Consider the following 24696-nt stretch of genomic DNA (forward strand, 5'->3'; position numbering starts at 1 on the left):
CAAGTATTCCATTCATATAAGAGTAGCAATTGAGAATTCCCGCAGGGATTAAAATCCAGGAAGTTGCTTCCTGGAAAACATCCACAGAACGTAAATTATCCCATTTAAAACAGCCCGCACTCGCCAAATCTGATTATGATACGCTAAATTAGAACTGGACTACGTTTTATGTTGAAACATACATTTTTAAATTAAATAAAACATCTCTATATAATTCGTACATTTTATTAATTGATTTTTTATTTATACACTGAAATCGTCACACATTATTAAGTCATTACAAAACATTATTATACATATACAATATTATATAATTCAACCTTTTGATGGCATTCGTAATTTACATTGTTTGATTGTATTATATTAAATATTTACATTTCAGACCTCTATATATATAAAAATTATATGTTCACATTCACAAAAAATATTCAAAGTATAATAATTTTAATAACAACTAATGAAAACAGTCATTCGTATATCGTATAATAAGAGTTTTCGTTTAACTGATTTTCTATTGTAATAGGTTGAGTACTAAAACATTGCGTTTTATGTTCAGTGGCTAACCGATGTCTAAAAATAATAATAATATTACTACACACATGTTTAAAACCACTTTATGTGCGTGCATATTAAAATGCAAACATAAAAAGAGAATACATATGAATTATAAAAGTTGTAAAAATCGCAATATTATCAAATTTATTCAACTTTAAATAAATAAATCGTATATGAAGTCATCGTGTCTGAATCATACAATTTTTATTTACGAACATATCATTAGTTACGAAAGAATATTATTCGTTTCTCATAATTAAGTTAAAATTATCGAGGCGCCTGATTAAAAAATCACAAAGTTGGCGAAGCGTGATTGGAAGCTATTTTGCGAGTGCCAAATCGGCCGCTTTCAATAATGAAACTTAATGTGTGCTTGACCGTTCTACATACGAAACACAATTAAGTGGGTAGTATGATGTATAGTTTTATAAAGATGTTATTACAAGACAATATAAAAAAATGTTTTTAACATATTTTGGAAGTCATCAAGAATTCCGCTTACATTGTGGCATATTATACAGAGCGCGTACCACAATATTTCTGTACGATACACTTTGCAAGAGAGAATACGAATGATATTTGTTTTTGTACACTTGCAAAGTGTTAGTAGTATTTAATTTATATTTAGCCACTTTTTGTTTCTGAGCGTCAGTACTCAAAAATCCATATATAATATAAACAAAAATGCTTTTCATGATAGCTATGGGATACTGGTCCAATTTATTTTTATATACAATAGTTCTTAGGTGTGCACCGATTTATTTATACACTAATATGTGTCTGTATATAAGCCGTTATGACGCATTGTGAAATCATGATAATTTAATAGCATTCAGGTGATGATGTCATAGTGTTGTCACAGGTATGGATTGTGTTGAAACATAATAGCATACCTCATTCTAAATGTCAAAATATACTAACAGAAATATTGTAAGTATAGCTGAATCATAAATTTAGAATAATAGTTTAATGAAAAACGCGATGAATTACTACTCAACACACTTAAATTAAATCAGTACCAAATATGTTTTACCCATTATACTTTATTTCATAGTAAATTTCAATTCCTACGTAATAATATGGCTTAATGTATTATTATCGATTTTAAATAATTAATTTAAGATGCAAGGATAAGTTTAAGTGTATTTAATTGGTATTATATTATATTATATGTATATAAAATTTTAATTATTTTACATTTCAGTCACGTCTTCAGCCTCAGGCTCCTCTTTTAAAGTATAAACTCCCGATCTGGACAGGGTTCCCGTGACGTGATTCAACATTTCTGGCAGCGGGGTGGGTTTCGGCTCTCTCATAATAACCCCATCCCTTCCGATGCACTCCTTGTTTATTAGCATAGCGTCCAGGTCCGAATCGGGCGTATTAAAAGCGGCCGAATTGGAATTAGTCGAACCCAAGAGGGTCTCTTCGGTCATATTCCTCTGATAGATCCTTTCAGACTTTAACTCCTCGCTGTATTGTCAAGACATCTGACGTCCTGTCATCTCTTGTTTGAGAGCCCTTTGGACGCTGGCGCGCAGCATCCTCTCTTGATGCTTCAACCTATGGACGATCTCGTCGTGTAAAACATTAAAACACATAGCAGTCAGCGCCAATCCCGATATTATGTAAATGGAACAGAACCATATGGTACCGTTCGACTCTCGCTTCCTATAATGCGGACTAGATCCCGGTACAAGATCGCCGAAACCGATGGTGCTCAAACTCATGAAGCAGAAATATATACCATCCAATAACTTCCAGTTTTCAATTTTGTATAGAACGAATCCTCCCATGACTATGTAAGAAGCGATCATTAACAGGCATAGTAATACAGGAGCCAAGATCGAAAGTCCTCTGAGCGATACCTTCGAATCAGAATCGCCGCAATGCATAGTGTCAACGAAGAATGATTTATCTTTGATAGGAGACGAACGGTGAGCTTGAGCTGCCGAGATTATGGTGCCAGATGGAGAACGAACGTAATATGGTTCTTGCATGAGCTGATGGGTTGTGTGTTCAGAGTGTTGACGGTTCAGTTTAGTCTTCCTTTCTTTGTCCTCCATCCTGCGCTCGTCGTAGCAACAATAGCCGCATTTTGTGCACAAGCAGCAGCACAACGCCCTAGAGAAGACACTTCTAGCAAGTCTGGATAGCAGTGTTCCAACGACGCTCAGATACAACAAAGTCAGCGGAATTCCCAGCACGGCGTAGCCCATTGTCACAGCTTTGCCCAGCGCAGTTCTCGGCGCGATACTTCCGTAACCTGCATGAAAATAAAAACATTAGTTATGTTTGTTTTGCTTAATTAAGAAATGGCGCGGAAAATTTTGATAATTATTTATAGGTGAGCTAAGTGTGTAAAATATGTGGCAGTTATTTCACAAAAGCCCGGCGGCTGACACATAAATAACCCCCGCAATATGTTCCCGAGCAAGTGGAGGGACTTTTCACACCATGTGTACATTTTCGCATTAATACCCACTAAAATATATACAGGCTCAATATTGAAACATATAATAAAAATATAGTGTTTTGAAATATTTTAATAGGTTTGACATAAGCTAATTGCAAGTGTAATTAGTTAATTTAAATAATGCATATAATGTATATATGACGTCTTTATTATATTAGAGAAAAATTTTGTCACTGAAAAAAAAACATTTAGTATACATTAAATTAGTTTGTTAAACGTCTCGCAAATAGTATAGATAATATTAATTGCGATCTGAAGTTGACAAACTCAATAAGCACTGGAGTTATAATATATTCGGAATTGAAATTACATAATTAGTAAGCTCCCTACTTAACCCTTTAAACGGCAGCGACTTTTTGTGAGTTTCTCTTCACGCGTCAGTATCTCTTTCTAAAAATAAATATAAAATACTTATTTAGCTGATAAATAAAGCTAAAAAAATAACCTTTAATAATTAAAAAAATGTAAATAATTCATTAATTTGTATTAAAAAAATAATTTGTTTTAAAAAAGTAAAGCTAAAATCGAAGTTGTAGATTTGTTTTCATAAAAAAGTGGTATTTAGAATGTTTTTAAGTTGTTAAGAAGCAAACATCGTCATTTGAAATTTTAATTAAAATTATGTTAAGTATGAAGTGATATATAGTACTAAAGAAATTTTGTATTGTTTAGCCAAGTCTTAGCCGAGTTACAAAAAATTATCTTTTTGCATCGCTTGCTGTTTAAAAATATGTAAAAGGTCACACTCACATTAATCAAGAATATATATATATTTTCAAATGATTAAATTAAAAAGCACTAAAAAGAAAAATTTTGTATTGATGAAATATATTGAAAATTAAGAACCGTGCTATAATTAGAAAGAATCGACAAATTTATGATTGAAAGTTGTCAGAGATCTAAGATTTTAGCGAACTAATGTTATATTCTAGTGAATCAAAACGTATAATTAATTGACTATAAATAATACTAATTAAATTTTTCACTATAGATTAATTTAACTTAAATATCAATCGCAATTATTTAACTAGAAACAATAATCAATTCAGATGTAATATTCCTAATGTATTTTTAAAATTTAAAAATATTAAGCAGTGGCGTAGCTAGGGTATGTGCCGCCTGGGGCAATCCTTAAAATTGCCGCCCCCCATACATTTTATTTCAGGGTCATAAAATCAGCATTTCTTAAAATAATAAATTTATTATTGTTAAGCTCTTGGTATTCGTAGATTTACATAAACTTTAGTTTATTCAGGGTTAAGAACCACACTAGACAATTCCATCGCGAATATGCCGCCCCCAAGCAAGTGCCGCCCGGGGCGGCCCGCCCTCTCCGCCCCCCTCTTAGCTACGCCACTGATATTAAGCAATGAAATATGGACACTTTTATCTATTATTTTTGCAAAAATTAAGATATTGAATAAAATAAATTATTTCTATGTAGATACTAATAATTGTAAACGTGTTAGTTCTTTAGGAACATGGTTTATTATTATATACCTATAATTAAAAAATTGTTTTTATACACTTCAATATATAAAAAAAATATTATTACAATAGTGAATTTAAAAAAATATTAGTTAGGTATTAAAGTATACAATTACTTGAATTAATGCAAAATGGAACATTATAAATATGTTTATGTTAATAAAGAATGATATTATAAAATATATTTAATGGTCACAACAATAAGGGTTTACCATTATTTTTCAATGTTTATACTGGATGCTTAATTTTGTATTTTAACGATTCAAATAAAAAAAATGTACTGAATATTTATTGTTCTAGTCTTAAAAAAATATCTTAAATGAATGACTTATATAACATTAAACACTTATTAATCAGCTATTTAAACTTGCAGCGTAAAAGTTTATGACACTTTTATTAAAAGCTGCTAATTTACTTTACTAAAAATATGTAAGGGAAATTTTTCCAAAACTTTTTACTTTATAAATGTTTTTTATAAAACTAATTAAGGTGGGCAGCAAAAATTTTTTGTCTCAAATCTGATATTCTTTAAAAATTATTTGATGTCAACAATGGAGATGTCGTTAGCCACACAGCGAAATTTTTCAAGTTTTTTATATTTAAAAAGTAATTAAATTGTAAATATATATAAATTTACATAAAACAGTAAAAAAGTGGGTTTACTCATCTATTTTTATTATTCGTGAACTTTGTCTTTCCCATTTGAAAAAAGTTACATATCAGAGTCAACAGCTTAAAATAAATTATAGCTTCTAAGAAAAAACTCAAATGGCAAATGCATTAAATATAACAATATTAAAATATACAAGTGTTTTAATAAAAATTACGCACAAAAGACGCACTTAACTAATTATCATAAAACGAAAGACTTCTAAGCAACCCTAATAAAAATGAACGCGTTAAGAGGGTCACAAATGTTGATAATTTGCGAAAGAAAGTCTTACATAAATGAACATTTTAATAACAATAAAAGGAACCAGTTGAGAGTAACAATATTTAAAAATTAAGCCTTTAAAAGATTTTAAAGACAAATGATATTCTGACGTCATAAACAAATATTCCGATGAATGCGTTATGGCTAAAAAATTAAAAAAACAATATACAGACACAATTAGCAAGAGATATTTGCTGAAAATATTCACGCAATCACACAATGACTGATAAAAACATTGAAAGGAGATATTATAATATTTGTATTTATATTTTTATATTTTAAAAAGTAAAGTTAGGTTTTAAGTTGAACCCAAATTCCTCCTGGTTATTTGAGACAAATATTAATGCATTCAAATAAATTCCCTTTCTTATTGTAGAAGCCAATAGAAAATCACTATACTCGTTTGGCATAATAACTTGAATGTCAAGGAATTTGAAACACAGCCATTAGGTTGTAAGGAACAGGATTTTGTATACTTAATATAACATGTTTAAGTATGTATGTATGTTATGATGTGAAATGCGAGACACCTGAATAATGAAATCACACTTCGTATGTTATATGACACATTGGTGCATAGCATATTACAATATTTTCTCTATACATATAAAGTATAAATTACTGTATTATATACATTACTAGCTGTCGGTACCTCACTATCGTGAGGTACCGATAGCTAGCGAGTGTGCGAATACCGGACCCTCAACTTTTTGGGTTTTAAATATAATTTTTGCTTCGTTCTGATTTTTTAAAATATTTTTTTAAATTTAATAGTTCAAATTGGACATGACTATTTAGGATTTTCAATGATAGACAAAATAGTTCAATCTATAAAAAACTACTTAACATTTTCAATTCATTTGAAAATAGGTTTACAACTTGACTAAATATTTCCAGAAGAAAACATTTTATATTATTTATTAGATTTACAACGTTAGATTTTATCGTTATATTGAAACTTAGATATTTAATGATAAATCTAAATATTGTATATCATTTATGAATAGGTTTAAAACTTGGCTAGATAATAATAAATTAAAAATTGTACTATGAAATTTCAATACAGCGAAGCTCACGAAACCAATGAATAAATTTTGGTGTACTGAAAATACGTTATATTGAATGTAGGAAAGATCATATATTTTTATTTTATTTTAAATTACTACATTACTACAGCATCAAAATAACCTCTTATAAGGTTGACAGATCGTTTTTTGTCCTTGTTTAAGGAAAATGTATGAAACACAATAAAATTTGTGAAAAAAATGTTTTATAATAAAAGTTTGAGGGTCAGCGAAACACCTGTAAATATTGCTTTTGAACACATCTGTCACACACCAAGTCAAGGACGAACTGAATGTGGAGAAATATTGTGTAAAGTTGCAACGTCATTCTTAAATTCGGATCAAAATATTTCGTTATACTGAGATTAGTCTTCGTTATAATGAAAACATTTTGTATGCAAGTTTTTAGGGGACAAATTAAAGATTCGTTATACTGGGAATTTTGTTATTTCGGTATTCGTTACAAAGAGATTTCGTTGTATTATTTTTTAAAATAGGTTTGTAACTTTACTAAATATTAATAAAACAAAAAATATCAAAATGTTTTCAACATAAAAAATATTATTGAAACGTAACATTTTGTATCATTTAAAAGTAGGTTTACAGTTTAATAAATAATAATAATAAATAGCATCGGCTACACATCCGCTCAAAAATATTACTGATATGAAAAAATATTTTGTTACACCTTACTAACGCAACAACACAATCGATCATATATAGTTGGTGCAATGCGAGTGATTATAAGTCATTGATTGTGTTTTAGCGTATTTTAGGTGTTTGAGTGCCAGTTTCAACGCTGCATAACACATTTTTATCATAAATTTAAATTTTCGTAATAAAAAAGTTTTTTGGTGACACCATAAGTTACTTTATAATTTAAAAAAAATATTTCTATGATTTATGTGTAAAAATAAAAGTCAGTTTTTAATTACATTTACTAATTATAAAGAAACAATAAACTAAAAATATCAAGCACCTAATCTGTTTCTTCAGACCAAAAGTGCGCTTTAAAAATATTAATAATTTTGAAACTTTTGTCTTTTTTGATTAAAAAATATTTTGATTTACATCTTTTTTAAAGTAAATGTTTTTCTGCGCAGCATTATATATTTTAATAATTAATGAGTGTAAAAAGTTTTCACTATATTTAAAATTAATAATAAACTAAAGATATTTGAAATCTATAATAAATTATTAATATTTAAAATCCATAATAAAATAGAAAATATTTTTAATGTTGAAAAAAATATTTTGAATAAATCTTGAAATTTTATTCCGAAACATTATAATTTAAAAAATATTTAAATTAGTGTTATACATTATTGTGTAGTTTACTTTCAAAGGCGTCAGTAAGAGGGATTTTTGCAATACTGTGCGCTTAGTAGTTGGTTGGTAATGAATAGTACTTATTTTGAAACTTTGCCCCTTTTTATTGAAAATATTTTTTAAAGCAAAGTTTTAAAAATTCTCTAAAAACTAAAACTTTAAATTGCCAACGTTCGCCAAAATTTAGGTACATATTTTTTCTGTATAGAGAAGCTAATACATATCCACATTATTTATATTATATTTTAAATCTATAAACTAAAAAAATATTTTAAAAAACATTTTTTTTTGTATTTGATGATTTTTATACATATTTTAATAAATTTTATACAATTTAAATCGTTAAAATAAATTTCGCTCGTTAAAATCAATTTCGCTCGTTAAAATCTATTTAGTTCGTACTCAAGCGCGGGACTTCCCAAATTTGCTTTGACAGTTCTCTGTCACATCTGGCAAGAAATATGTTATAATCGCGGCATATTTGTTACAAAGTGACAATTGAAGATGATTCAAGTGATGCAGCATTTGAAATTATAGACAAAACTATAAACTGCGGGTGTGCCAGTAAGTGTTTAGTTATAAATGAATAATATAACACGGTTATTCTAACAAAATTACTATTGACTTTCCAGGATCTAATATTAAAAGACAAACAGCGGTGATTTGGCAATTAAAGGTATACATACCGAAGTTAATTAAACATATTACAATGCTAGTAATAATAAAAAATATATGACATATTGTGACAATTTTGTAGAAGATGAAAAGATGCCAATCTACGTGTTTAATCCTCTACAGTGCATCCATCAATTGTGTTCTTTGGTTGTCGTTTAAATTTAATTTATGGATTATATTAGTAGTAATAATGTGTTCAATGTTTACTCTTGATAGGAGTCTTATTGTTTTTTAATTATTTTTCAGAAGCAATGATGGAACAATTTGATGACCTATATGGCTACAACGTAGAATTGGTATATATAAACAAAGAGTTAATCTTCTCATGTTGAAGTCACTGTCAGCAAGTATTATCTTTTTATAAAGAACATACTACATAAGTTTGATGTAACTGAATATCTTAAATTTGGCTATTCAGAAAGAGGAATGATGGCACAGAACAAAAATTGTACCTATTTTGCCACATCGGAATTAAAAATAACCCACTCTTAGATATTTTGGCTATCGATTATTCCAGGTATGCAATCACATATTTATAATCATTGTAAAATGTCGTTTATTAGATAACATCCAAGAAACTACACATTTATAAGCTGTCCGACAGCGCCGATTTGATCGACATTAACTTTCAATCCTCACATACTAAGGATATATTACACGTTCATGTTTAAAACATAACTGGTTAATTTAAAATTCTTAAAATCTAACGTATATGTTTATTACATCGGAAAGCAATGATAATGTAATATAAAAGAAAAACTCACTTTCCGGCCTCGGAGCCCGGCGACGGGATTTCAAAATTTGAAGATTTCATTACAAAGATTGTTTTATGATCGTTTATCTAATTTAATCAATGTATTCTTCTTATCCTAAACACATTATGTATATATTTAATTCTCATAGTTATAACACACCTAGTTAATTTGCAATCCGATTATTTATAAAAGCAAAAACTCACTTTTAGGCCTCGGAGCCCGTCGCCGGGAATTCAAAATTTGAAAATTTCATTACGAAGATTATTTTATGATTGTTTATCTAGTTTAATCAATGTATTCTTCTAATCCTCAACACATTATGTATATATTTAATTTTTATTCAGTCAAATGACGAATTAATGAAAAAATTATTGTCGCGTAGCAAAATTTTATTATTAAATAATAATTATTTAAAAGCGTCGTCACGGTACTGTCTATTTGAATTTGAATGCTTATTTTTCATTGGTCGAAGCTATTTGAATATTTGAATGCTTATTTTTGATTGGTCGAAACAACAGAACGCATTACCGGCGGCTCAAAAATCAGTCGGAGCAAATTCAATTTTTATTTTTATTATTATTTATTATTATAATTTAATATATTTCCTTTGTTTACGTGTATTGTTACACATCGTTTATACAAAGCGATACGATTTACAGAGTAAAGAATTGAACAGAGAATGTTTCATTGAAAGTTATGCGCGTCCGGAAGCGACGACGGCTTAGAACAATTATATATAAGATTATAGTTTATTAAATATATCATATTTGTATCATCACCAATGCATTACAGTGAGGTAATTATTATATTAATACAAAATATAACTTAACTAGCAATAAATCCTAATTTAATAATGTTATGATAATATAATTAATATTTTTTGTAAAACTGAGGTTTGTGATATATGACATTTATTTAAATAAACAGATGATACTACGCATGGCTATCTTTATTAAAAGTTGATGAAAAATAGGGTCTGGATATTATTTTACCACCTCATATATAAAGTATATAAAAAAATATTTGCATCTGAAGGAATGTTTGATATTTTCTATTTGCAGTGGCGTAGCTATGGTGGGGCAGAGGGAGCGGGCCGCCCCGGGCGGCACTTGTTTGGGGGCGGCATATTCGCGATGGAATCGTCTAGTGTGGTTCTTAAATCTGAATAAACTAAAATTTATGTAAATCTACGAATAGAAAGAGCTTAACAATAATCAATTTATTATTCTAAGAAATGCTGATTTTATGACCCTGCAAAAAAATGTATGGGGGGGGGGCAGCAATTTTAAGGATTGCCCCGGGCGGCACATACCCTAGCTACGCCACTGTCTATTTGTATAAGTTTATATTGCAGTCACTTCACTAAATGATTCACTAAATTCGCGTAAAAAATATGTACCAATTTTACAAAGCAATTATTAGCATCACACATTGTCTTTCTATATTTTTGGAATGGTTTTTAGTGCGTTGTAATCGATTTTATTTGAAGCACACATTATGTAACTGATGACAATTTTTATTTATTGGATAATATTTTATTTGCTCATTGTATATTGCAAAATTTATTTTTATTTTAATATTACAGCATATTAGAGTTAAGCTATATATTCACAAAATAAATGTAATTCTAAATTATTTACAGATAGTACACCAGTAGGTTCATGATTAAACGTTAAACAATAGAACCACTTATTAAATAGCGTTGACCGCCATAATACCATATTTATAAGAGCTTACACACTACAAACCAGTGAATATATTTGGATTAAAGGATTACGTGCCAAAAATGTATACAATATTTTAACTAATTTTCAGATGTTATTCTATATTATAGGGAATAAATTATTAACGTAATGCATGCATGCTTAAATATTACATTTAACTTCTCTACTTTTATATATATGTATTTACTTATAGTTTTTAGATCAATATATTTTCAGAAACTAAACCTAAACGTACAATGTTCATTAAGGTAACTCTCTGGAAAATCCTTTTTCCCTTTCTGTGAAATCCCACGTAAATGTACTGCCTACTTATACATAAGCTCGCATGTACATATATGCTTTAAAGCATAATACACGATAAATTTTTCCGTGAAGGCATGATAAGCGGTAATGTGGAATTTTCCGGAAGATTTCTCTATGGAAATTGCGCCCACGTGGCACATGACATTTATTGCATCCAACTGCTAACATCACGCTGTGTAAACGTTCTTTTAAGTGCATTTATATAGAATTTTATACGACACAACAACATATTATGGCGTTAAATGTGATAGAACGCGGTTATTTTATTACGCGTTACAAAATTTTACGTTTTGGTTTTTTCCGGCTAGATATTTTGTATATTGTATACGAACGTATAATAATAGGTGTAATAAAGATTGATTTTTCGTAAAAGTATATCTTTATATGGTACCATTATACTATTTTTTATTTATTAAAATACATATTATAGTTTGTATCATCACTAACGTATCACTAGATAAACGGCATTAGTGCATTTGAAATCACTAATGTGGTTAAATTACATTTATGACAACTTTTGACAAAAAATAGATAAAACAAAAATAGCCTACATTTCTTAATTAGTATTTTTATAAATAAAATATTTAAGTATCATTCAAAGTAAAACGTTCTTTTGTGCCTATTCCATTTTGCTCAATTTTGTTTTAATTGGCAAACCTTTTTTATTATTGTACAACAGGAGATCAATAAACAGGCAACGGACTATAAATCACACAAAAACATAAGAGAAGACGTTCGAAGTTAATAAGCGAACAAAGAAAACAATGGACCGAGTTGGAAAATGAATAAATTTTGTCCGTGAGAGGAATTGGCCCTAAGGGCGGAAATGGACCCAAAAGGCGGAGCCGTCAATAACTCTCTCCATAAATACAAACAACAGTTTTTAACAATCATTTTTCATCGCAAATTATAAACGGTTGTTTTAATCGAAGCGAGAAAAATTAATTTGCTTCGTACATGATTAATTTGCGACTCGTTTAATATTTCAACAAACAATACACACTTTATTAAGTAAAATTAAAAATTATGTCTTATGTTTTCGGAACATAAAATATGATAACACGGGTCACATCTAAATAAATAAGAATTTAATATCGCAATTGATAAATTTTACATTATACAAAATAATCTTTAAAGTTTTCATCGATCTTAAAGTTAAAATTTATTATAAAAAGTTATTAGTTAAAAATATAATTTGATTTAAAAATATGACGAAAACGTTTCAAATTATTCTTGAGTAATAAATGATGCTTTCGGATAAACTTTTGTAAGTTTCCAATATTATCTTGAGTTTAAATAGCCGTTTCAAAACGTTTAGGAATCTAGATATTAAATTGAGAATTATTGACATATAAAAAGTTATCATATTATATATTTTTTCATTGAAAAACTTATTATTATATTTTTTTTAAATTTATTTAAAATCTAGTAATTTAGAATGATCACGCATTCACGTTAAATCAAAGTTAATAGTTATAATATAATCATTAATATTTAAATATATTTATCTAAATTTTCCGAATAAATAAAAAATAAAAATAAATACAAAGCATGGTCAACGCGTGATCATCACGTGCTCATTAATTTCTGCACTGTGATTAGTCGGTCGCCGTGGGTATTATGACAGTACGTGTACACAGGACAGTATTAGTTTTTTATTCTTAAGCTAAAGTTACCATAATAATAATAAACTTTCGTCTCTTTTACTTTATTTTATAAAATAAAAATGTCTTTATAAGTTTTTCTTCTAGATTTGCTGTGGGCTTTTTTAAAAAAAATTGCTATTAGAAATTATTTTTTACTGGGTTTTATTCGTTCAAATAGATTAAGATGTATTTCTTAAATGTTCTAATTTATCACTGTTCTTTGCATACACGTGAACTATATGTGTATTTATTTGTGCCTAGTGCTCTGTTTGTGAAATACGATATTGTAATAAATTCATTTGCAAATTATTAAGGGTGCTTTCTCTTTTTTATTTTTTTCCAATGTTTTTTTTTATATGTAGGTATGTATGGATTAATTCAGTTTATTTAAGTCTAAACTAAGGGCCATTTTTCTAATGTTAAATATGTAGCGGCACTTAATATATTTTTTTAGATAGTAGATACAGGTAGTGTAAAAAGAAAAAAGATTCTTAAATTTTTTTTTGTTAATTATATATCATCAATAAGAAAGCTTTTTTAACAATAAACGTACTTCTAAAACGACAAACATATCGTTGTGCAAGTTAACATAAGAAGGGATAGGGATAGCTTTCAATTTAAATTCTAATTAAAAATGAATGGAAAATACTCTTATTCCTAATGCCAAATTATCAATTTTTAACGATTAATATTAAAGTAAGTCTCATTTTTTTAGCCCAAATTAATCACCATTGTTTTTTAAATATATGGAATTGAGACTGAAAATTAGAATTTCAATGTATGAAAATTATTAGCATGTAGCAGCTATAGACCATATACGCGTTAAAAGCGTCATAAACAAAATTAAATCAGTCATTACAATGCCGACAAGTGAATTTTATACGTAAAGATGAAGGATCCGTGGGATTAGCTAAAAGCATACCCAACGGTCATACAGAGTCTTTACATATTCAAATGCTATTGTATTATGTTGACAAAAACATCAAGTGGAATGATAAGACAATGAGAAATGTTTTATATATAGGGTTTGTAAATATCTAGCTATACCAACTATGTATTGATAATATTAATAATCAGTTATTAATATTGCCTTACCACCACAGTCATGTAACATCAATATTTTAATAATAAAGCAGTAATAATATTTTATCCACTACTGGTTAATTTTCGTACGTTTGCGTTCGACATATATGCGTTTGAACCAAGCATATATTCGACCATTCCCGCGTTACTGTGTGAATTTACGTATTATGTGAACGACTACTTGACAATTTATTAACTATTAGTTAATGTAGTTCTTTTTATGGACAAACTGTGTAATATTTTTAAATATTTAAAAAAAATGTAGATTTGTATAGTAATAACACAAAACATTTTATGTTATTTAAAATTAGACCATTGACTTTTTAATATAAATTAATATTTTCTATTTTAGCAAATGTTTTCTTCTGTGCAGCATAATATTTTCTTAGAAAAAATACCTTAAATATTTTTGCTGCGTGGCTAAATACACCATAAATCATAAAATTAGATGTTTAATTAAAAACGATAAAAAATAATAAATTTTTAATCCCTTATATATTAATCCTTTCAACGCCAAGCGCATGATATGATGCGCAACTAAATCTACTGTCTAACGCCAAGCGCATGATATGATGCGCTCGTTAAAACCTTCGTTTTTTAAAGAAACGGAAAGGTAAAGGTTGGCAATATATGTTTTAAAAATCAGTTTGAGTTCCTAGTAAACGATTTCAGTGATTTTATTTATAGAATTTGCCATGAAACAGTGGTATATATAATTATAAAGTCACGCCTTAATTTTAGTCGTTTGTATTTCGCGCGCGGTTTCGATCGTGCTTCTTTAGACCACTTTTAGGGTTAGCACAAACGCATCGCGGAAATTCGTTTTTTTATACTTTAATTTATGAATCGAAATTAAATTATGTCATCAATATTTCAATGATAATTGTGATTTGTAAATACTTGTGAATATATTTATACGTTATTTCGACTGTTTTAAAGAGTATTTTTTTAAAGTTTAAAATAATACTTTGACTATATCTAATTTTACTGTAAATAGTTATGATTTTAAATATTTATGTTAGTGTTTTACAATTTTAATTAATAAAATAAATATTGTAGCTTCTTCTCGAACGTGCAAATAAAGGGATTCCCGTACTACAATTAGTTTATTATTTGGTGGTTTTTAATGGCAACACTTCTAAATTCTAATCGTCAATAGCGAGCTGTCACAATGACAGCGCGCCGCAAATAGTTACGGTAAATTATATGAAATAATCGGTAAACAATCTCTTAATCACAGTGATTTTTTCTTACAGAGTTAGTTGAAGATACAAAATAATGTAGCACCTATAAAACTCAAAATTATTAGTATTTTTTTGAGTGAAAAATAAACTATTTGTAAAATAGAAAGTTTAAAGCCATTTGATTTTTTACCATTTATACATAGATTCTGTGTATATAGGCTTACCATACCAACTCAACCAGAAAAGCAAAAAAAATGTCATCTCGAAAATGTTGTGAAACCGAGACGTATGGTAAGTATATGTATATTAAAATATAACATAAATCTAATATGTTCAAAAGCACCCGATAACTGAGCATCATCAAAATTGCAATCATTTTGAAAGGAAGTAAAAAACTACACGTATCACCTGTATGGATATCGTTATATAAAAATATACAGTTTTGCCCATAACAAAACTATCATTACAATTTAGGTCCAAATATTAGAGGAGAATCATCGGTTGAGGGAAGTTTATGAAGTGTCATTCCTGGCTTAGGGATTGGAACAGGTACTTGGTTCTGTGAAAGCCATTGTTTTTTCGTGTCATATTATCGTACACTATCCACTTCTCATCCACTGTTATGACTTAAGACAAAAACGGATCGTGTTTTTGCCTCGACGATAGCGAAATACACTTGTCACCAAACAGTGCGTGCGGGATCCAAATACCTACCCTGTTTGTTTTGCCAATCTGTTTAAAATGTTCCTGTATTGTGGATAAGTCTCTATGATAATTCTTTAATAATTTGGCGAGGGTCTGATTCAAACAGAGATTTTAACAGGTCATCGTAAAATTTTAAGGGGCGTCTTTTAAATCCCTGTTGCCCGATTTGAATCTTCGAATCCAAATCTGACATCTGTTTACTGTTAAAATGAGTTCAGTGGCCATGGTGGCATTCAAGCCCCAGTCAAAATAAAGCAGCATACAATGCCTAACGTGTTATTCACGTGCTGCGGGCTGCGACATTTTACTCTTAATAAAATAAAATTTATAACATAATAAAGTCAAGGAACAGTACTATAGTAAAAACATACGAAGATGTTTGCTCCACTGTGTCTCGGCACAAACTGGCCTCAAATGCACAGCATATAAAAATAGTGGTTTTCTTTCAGGAACAACTAATATTTACTTCATTTCCCATATTAACTACAAGAATTTTGTTTTATAAAGAATATACTAGGTTTGCTTTAATTGAATAACTTGAATTTTACCATTCTTTAAGAAAAATGACCACAAAGAACAAAAGTTTATAAAACTCCCTAACTAGATGTGATATTTGACACACGGAAAGAAATGACTAAGATATATTTTTTTACATTGTATTGCGCTTTATTAATTTAAATTATGTATGCAATTGTATACCATTTTTTTATGACTTTTACCCACTTGTATATTATTTGCTTATGGCGCTTTATAACTATAGGCACCAGAGGCGGTCGGTGAAATAATTTACCTCTCGATCGCTCACGTGTTAAGTAACTAGAGTGAATGAAAGGTAAAGGCATGCAGTGCATGCCTCTACCTCTCATTCACTTAAGTTACTATCACGCGAGCAATAGAGAAGGAAAGTATTTCACCGACCGCCTCTGATAGGCACATATGACATATCCTCACGTCCAATTTCTTAGGACTATTATATATATAAGAATATAACGTTTATTTATATTGTACAAAGCTGACTGTTTTTTTTTATTATTTTTCAGAAGCAATGATAATTCAAACACTCACTTTTTTGTCTCGGAGGCTGTAGATGGAACTCAAAATTTGAAGATTTCATTACGAAGATTGTTTATATAGTTTAATCAATGTATACTTCTAATCATTACATGCTTTATATGTTTCATTTTCATAGCTAAAACGTATCTAGTTAATTTACAATTCGATTATTTATTTATATTCAGACAAATCAAATAACTTACATGAAAAATTTAATTATTTTTAAAAACAACTGTCACATTGCTACTGGCCATCGAGTTTTATATTTAAATGCTGATTTTTCATTGGTCGCCAGTCAGAGCCTCCGATAAAAAACAAAAGAATTTAATACCTCGAGGCTCGCAAATCAATCGAGCAAATTTAATTTTTGTTTTTATTACTTATAATTAAATATATTTCCTTTGTTTACGAATATTATTGTAAACCGTTCATACAGAGAGATACAATTTACAGAGTAACTAATTGATCGTAGAGCGTTAGAGTTTTGAAGCGAGTACGTTCGGAAGCGACGTCCTATGTATAATTAAATATCCAATAATATTAAGCAAAAATGCTAACTAACACTGCTAATGTTTATCTTTTATGTGCTGACGTTTTTCAAAAATCTACGCTTGCATCTTTAAGAACTAAAAAGCAATTCCACCTTTCGATAGCTGTTGCCCTTCTGCATATGTAAAGTATAAGGTAGCAGTATTTTTTGTTGAGCATTTAACAATATTCCTTAAGCTTCCGACGTTGTAATGCTTTGGCACGAATATTTTAAAATCATTTCACGCAATTAACATATTTTTTTATCAAGTTTTTTCGAACAGGGAATCTTAGTGAATTGAAATATCTTTATGTATTAGTTTAAATAATTTTTTACTAGAATATTTGGCACGTTTATTTTTCTTTTAAGAAAATATGCTCCTGAGCTATTAACATAGTCGGAAATATTTCTGATGAACTGTTACAATACTAATATATTATATAAACCATGAGTATGATGTATAATATAAATTTAAGAAATGTGATGATTGTAACAGACGCACATAAGATTTTATATAATCGATCTATATTCAAACGTCATTTGGATTTTCTACTTTAAAATACTTCATTCGATTCTTGCTGAAAGTTACAAAAAATATATTTGAAAATAACGTAGGGGTCGGAAGCAATAAAAGAAATAAACTTTGATTATAATACATTTATTTTATTTTTGTTGCTTTCGAGGGAATGTATGGAAAAGTTTTTAAATTTTCTCACACAATATAAAAAAAAACATAAAACGACCCTAAACTTTTAACAGTTTCGCTATGGATACTATTGCAAACCTTGTAAGGAGAAAAAAATATTGTGACTACCAATCGCGCCTAATAACATACGAAAACTTTTCGACACGACATGTATGTTTGACCCTCGTCCGAATGGGACGTTATTTTTTTCTCTGGGTCGTCCTCGTGAAGGATTCGTTCTTTCGCACGAGTTTTTCGCACATGTCGCACGTAGAGAGAGAGAGAATTAAATTTTACTCGTGTTTCCTTTCTCGGGTCGGTGTTGGGTAAAAATCGCTGAGGGCCACTTTCGAATGCGATGGCTATTTAAATTTGCTCTTTGTTCTATTTCTTTCGTCTGTGGGTAGTGCTTTGCGACCAAAAGTACCTGTGAGGCTTTCGTGGACCGCGGTTTATTTGATGGAAAAGTAAGTTACATATATTTAATGAAATTGCTCTCGATGACCGCAGCAAAAGTTTGAAACTCAAAAACAAGCTAATATAGTATGGTACTGGTTTTTCTAAGCTTCACATTTTTATTATTTGTTTTTAATTAGTTATTATAGTTATGAGTCAACAAACCATTTCCTGATATGAAAAAAAGTCCAAGGATGATCATTTGTAATAAACTAGACAATACAATGTAAAGAATGGGACCACACAAAAGCCCTCTACATGTAGAAAAAAAGGGTTTCACAGAAATAACACGCAAATATTCTCCGATGCATTGAAAGAATATTTCTTTGTTGCGAAACAGTCAAGGTAAACAATATATTTCTGCAGAAATTGAATCCATACAGAGATTTCAATTCAGGAATTATCAGATAAAACAGGATATTCATAGTATAGCATTCAAAGAAGTTTAAAAAATATTGGAAAGGCGTGGAAATAAGGTGTGTGTGTTCCACGCGCACTAAGCGACGAGAATAAGGTGACGCGCCCGCCTCATACTGCGAGAATCGCGCGAGAAAAAATAATGCTCTAGAATAGAAAACTGTCGCTGACCTTCCATATAGAAAAAAAATGTAATAGTGCTAGTTAAGTTAAAACATTTATTTCTGAATATGTTCACTTGCAGCCAGTCAGATATTACAAATGTGGAACTAAAAGCTTGCCTGATCGATGGAAGAAAATTGTATTATATCTGTCGATGGATATTATTTTGTAAAATAAATTTGTTATTAAAAAAATACTTTTCGTTAAAAAACACGTCCTTTCTTCAGAGTGCCCCTGATATATTTAAACAGAAATGGATAATAACTTGGGTTAGGTACCTGTAATTCAAATTATACAAATATAAAATTAAAACATTACCAGATTTTAAATATTTAGACTGTTTAGAAAATATCGTTTACAACCATAAAAGTGCATGATCACAATAAAAAATTGGGAAAAATACAGGAAAATTCCTAAAACTTTATTAACATATTTTGTATAGTGCTAGCATAATATTTAAGTTATATCACAACTTAATTAGCAAATGTGTTGAAAATAATTTTAATAATAAACTTGTAATAACGTTGTTTTGAATAGGTACTACAAACATACATAAATAAGTAATCAAAACACTCCACGAACACAAAAGTCAAAAGTTAATCCATTATTTACTTCATCCTCGGTGGCTTTATTTACAATATATACCCGCTTATTTACCATATAGTATATGCACATATATTTTTTTTGTGTGTGAAAGAGCAATTTTAAGTATGAAATGACTTCCAAGTTCCCGTTCCCCAGAGGGCCGTCCGACTGGGAGCTTTCAATGCAGACTATAAAGAAACGTCTCTCGGCATATTTTCCCCTTGTGCCTTCGAGAGTAGTCCCTTTGTTGCATTAATGTACGTGCTGCTTATAAAGGCGTTTTATTTATTTAACATTACTGCGGGGAAACATCGCATATTTCGTATGGTTCAATTTGTTTTCAGCGTCTTTTCTATACTGTGTACATATATTATATGACGACCGGGGCACTAATGCACCCCGAGCTTTTTACGGTACTTCTAGCTACATGCATTTCACCTCTGAATATGTTTATTTTAAATGTTTTATCCTCCATTATAATGCAGTATAAAAATGAAAAGTGGGTTCTTAAAAGTCCCATAAACACGCGCTCTGGGATCTATTGTTGAATTTTATTTGCACTCAAAAGCGTATTATGATAATATATAAGCTCTTCAGTGAATATTATCTAAGGACGTTATTATGATCATTCAACTCGATTCAAACGCATACGAAGAAACAGTATAAAACTTGTTTCGTGTTAGTGTTTTCAATCGAATCACTTGGAAGACCAAGTGAACAGTTTGTTATATTGGTGTAAATAATTATTAATATTTCGTTGACTTCCATGTTGCTACAGATGCATATGATTAGTGAAATAATAACAAAGTGACTTAAAAAACATTTTTTTTATTACATTTGTACTTTGGCCACTTCCATTCTTAGTTTACTAATAAATCTGCAATAATGTTTTAATATATCGAGATTTAATATTTGTTATTATTTTAAAAGAATTGAGGAATCGTACTTCCAGGGTGAGATAAAAAACTGAAACGTCACTAGAAAATTATCCAAATTCAACCAAAGCTCAGCTCTTATATTTTTTTCTCTCTCAAAAAAAACTTTTATTATTTCTATAGGTACATATTACCATGAAAATGTTGATTGTGATTCGTTGAGATATGATTAATAGTAATGATAAAAATTATAATTTTTGCGCGTGAAACTGATTTTTTTAACCACGTTAATATATTTTATGATAACAAGCATTTACGTTTATAAAATGATGCCGAACAGGATTGTCGGGGAATTTCACTTTGAAAAATTAACATTTTCGCTCTGAAAATTCGCATTTATTACGATTTCTGCGGAGAAAAACACTTTTTTGTTCGCGGCTTGGAATATATTTTTTGTGCCTGTTATCCAGCTCGTCGTCGCACAGAATGAAAAATTGAATTGAAAAATCCATAATTGATTTGTGATGTGCTGAAAATTCATTCGCGGCATCTCTCAAATTAAATTGGGAAAGTTGTTTTCTCGGCAAAATTGGAAAAATGCAATTAATTCAATATGCGACGTGAAAAATACATGTGAAACTTTGCACACATGCTGCTGTTTTAACGGTTCGTTTTAAGCAACGAAAAGAATAAAACTTTGGACTTTATAACACTCAACTTTTAACTGAATCTGCGTTGAACTTAATTATTGACTTAAAGTACATAAATTGAATTTCAACGAAAAATAAAATAAACAGATAAAACTTAGGTTTTTTATGTTTATTTAAGATACCATCAATTAAAATATTTTGTGGTGTTAAGTTATTCTTTCCTTAAGCAATTATTGCACTTGAAAATAAGAACCCATCTAATCACATTTTATCTAGAATTTTCACTGTATTTATTAGTTTAAAATTATAGTAAACATAAATATAATTTTCATATTAAAGTTGAAAATTTTATTACTTTTTCGACTTTTGATAATATTTTTTCCTAAAAAAATCCTTTATATAAAATTCATATGTTGTTCGAAAATTATGGTTTTATAAAAAAAAAATATTGTTGTCAGTCTTATTTATGACAAAACGTTACAAAATCTTAATCGTTCAACCCCAATATTTTAAAAACATTATATCCTATAAATTTACTACATTTATTTTTAGCTGTACGAATACAAGACCCTATGTCCATTATGCAATAGTCACTTTCTAGAGGCTGAAACATATTTTGTTGGTCGAATAAATGAGTGCAACAATTGGCTGAATGGTCGCTGCATGGTTATGGTTCGCCAGAGAGTTTTCTATAGCTATGATACTTAAGGCTGGTCTCCAATGGACGAAGCGCAGACGGTCAGAGAGAGCGAGAGAGAAACGTGACATAGAGAAAGGAACATCGCCAGATTACGAGACCTCAGAGGACCATCCACTGGACATCATCCTTCCACCGGCTTCTCCACTAGCACTCGGAGATAAGTGATACTCGCCTACCATAGTGTGTTGCAATATATATTTAATATTATACAATAAACTATCAAAAGTAAATACTTAAACACTTTTTAAACTATTGGATAATGCAGTTCTATCTATGGACAAACTACGTAATATTTATGTCTTTCGAAAAAAGTTTACATAATAATAAAACTAAAGCATTTTAGTTTTATTATTATGTGAATTGTATTATTAAGTCATTGGTAAATTTAGGTATTTTATTTCTGTTTTTATTATTTACTCGATATTTACTATTTTTAGTTTCATGTTACAAAACTTGAAGGTTTCATTACGATGAGTATATTTTGTTCTGTTTATATAGTTTATACAATTTTTAATTTTAATCCTCAAATGTACCTAGTTAATTTATAATAAGTCAAATCAAACATGCATTTGAAATTACCGAAAATTATTTTAAATAACAACTGTCATCTTGTTTTATATTTAAATCGACAGCCAAAGTATTCAATCAAAAATCAAAAAAAATAATACTCAGGGCTGTAAATCAATCAAACAAATTTAATTTTTATTTTCCTTATTTATATTTAAATATATATATTTTGTTTACGTATGTTATTATAAACCAATCATACAGAGCGATGCAATTTACAAAGTAACAAATTGAACGTAGAGGGTTTAATTTTGAAGCGAGCCAGTCTGACACTGGAAGCTTAGAACAAGTATATATAAGATATTTCCACAGAAGATAAAAGTTAAATAATGTATAGGATTACATGGGATTTAAGCCGATGAGTGAAATATGTAAAATTAATAAATCTTCATAATTCAAAAGTGATTATTATCATTATTCATAACGTCCATTTGTCGCTTGATTAAAACTAAATATTTCATCAGTTAATTTTCACACAAACAGAATTTGGTAACAGTTCAACTTGGACATATCGTAACCCCTGACATATGGAATAGTGTGAAAAATTAAATTGATACAGAAATATATTTAAACCCGTATTTTGGACGAAGAAGGATGTCTTTATGTTTCGACCGTCAGACATCAATCAACGTTAGATGCGGCAAATGAAATCAGTGTCTAGCGAAATGAAAAAAATGGATGCTGCAGAGAAATTGGACAGGTTAATAGAAACAAGAGTAACTTTACTGTTCGGTTAACCCTATTCGCGCCATATTTTCGAAAGCATTTGATAATAATATTTTATAAACTCGTTAAGGCTAAGACGTTTATTGAGTCATAATAAAAACGAGTGTAACTATTTACAATACCATGTACAATAATATTTTGCTACCAATATGAAATTACTCTATATTTATTATAACATTACACGTTATTTTCAGATGTACCATTATTATTTCATAATAAAGTCATTTTTTAAAATTGATTAAAACTATATTATTAGCTGTTGGTATTTATGTTTTAATTACAGCTTTACATTTAATTATGCATTTAAAAATTTGAACAATTGACTTGAGTTACCTCTTAGATGTGCTTGGCTACTTCAGTCAAAACATTGTTTAAGTAGGTCTGAATGCCTAGGCTTACTGGATCGTCTGTGTCAATTTTTGTAAGCTCCACTGGTGGCGAGCTCGAGTACTAAGGTGAAAGTAAGACCAAATATATGTTCCATTAGTCGATGTTCCGACATAATCGTGAGAGGAGAGAAAAATTTTTTCGCATGACGTCTTCCCCATTTCATACGATCAATTGCAGCTGACTTAGTTGGTAATAAAAAACGAAATTAAGACAGATAATGAACTTCAACTGTACATTTATGTTTATTTTTAAGAGACTTTTATATAGAGTTAAACATATTAAGTATAGATTTTTTTTAAATATATAGATCATCATTTGAGTGATGAACTGTGATGAAGTACATTTGTTTCATCTGGTTACTAAAACTTCCAAAATCATTTAAAAGTAAAAATGACAATCCCTATCAATCTGAAACAGCCCAGCAGCGGCACTCGAATTTTTATTTCTAAAAATGCGCTAATATTAAAAAACCAGACACATCTGAAATGACATCTATTGGTTGTAAATTATATTACATATAATAATTTATAATTATTAATATAGAAGTCACCCATACCCAGACTTTCAGTCTGGTGGTTAATACTAATTTTTAGGTATGCATTATATCTGATTGACTTAATCGGTTGGAACAGATTCACCCCGTTGTAACGCATTAGGCTTATGTCTGTCAGGTCATTTAATAAAAACATTAAAATAAATAAACAAAATTGAGTCGCTTTATATTTCTAAATAAAAGTGTAAACTTGTTGTGTAATGTATTTATGAAATAAAAAAAGTTGTTTTAATATAGGAACTAATAGACCAGCCTGTATACGCATAAAATATTTTATATATAAGGTTCGGAGTTAACAGGGTGTAATAAATCGCAGTCAGCCCGTAAAAACGTGAAAGATGAATACGGCAAGGAAACTAAGAAAATATAAGTAGTATGGGGCTGGCCACAGTTCGACGGGCAGCAGCCAAATTAATAACCCTGCATT

At 29.3% G+C, this 24696-nt stretch overlaps 1 protein-coding gene and 2 long non-coding RNA genes across 3 annotated transcripts in view; 2 read left to right on the forward strand and 1 right to left on the reverse strand.

The window, feature by feature from the left end:
- Nucleotides 1-217: 217 nt before the first annotated feature.
- The window catches only part of LOC148228240 (uncharacterized), a 74825-nt gene continuing 50346 nt past the window's right edge, over nucleotides 218-24696 (reverse strand). Inside the window, exons 3-4 of the mRNA XM_088200202.1 lie at nucleotides 2044-2821; nucleotides 218-2007 (exon numbers count right to left, since the gene is read on the reverse strand). Of these exons, the coding sequence (XP_088056328.1) occupies nucleotides 1749-2007; nucleotides 2044-2821 (1037 nt within the window). The 3' untranslated portion in view covers nucleotides 218-1748. The remainder of the gene's footprint in view (nucleotides 2008-2043; nucleotides 2822-24696) is intronic.
- On the forward strand, nucleotides 6120-10476 carry LOC148228241 (uncharacterized). Its single transcript, XR_015811679.1, has 3 exons — nucleotides 6120-8410; nucleotides 8479-8522; nucleotides 8604-10476. It is a non-coding gene; the product is annotated as an uncharacterized LOC148228241 (long non-coding RNA).
- Nucleotides 15167-18242, forward strand: LOC148228242 (uncharacterized). The gene is made up of 3 exons (XR_015811680.1): nucleotides 15167-15229; nucleotides 15289-15507; nucleotides 16962-18242. It is a non-coding gene; the product is annotated as an uncharacterized LOC148228242 (long non-coding RNA).

Source organism: Plectrocnemia conspersa, unplaced genomic scaffold, assembly GCF_051122295.1.
Source record: "Plectrocnemia conspersa isolate PC_06_02 unplaced genomic scaffold, ASM5112229v1 ptg000012l, whole genome shotgun sequence".
Classification (NCBI taxonomy): Eukaryota; Metazoa; Arthropoda; class Insecta; order Trichoptera; family Polycentropodidae; genus Plectrocnemia; species Plectrocnemia conspersa.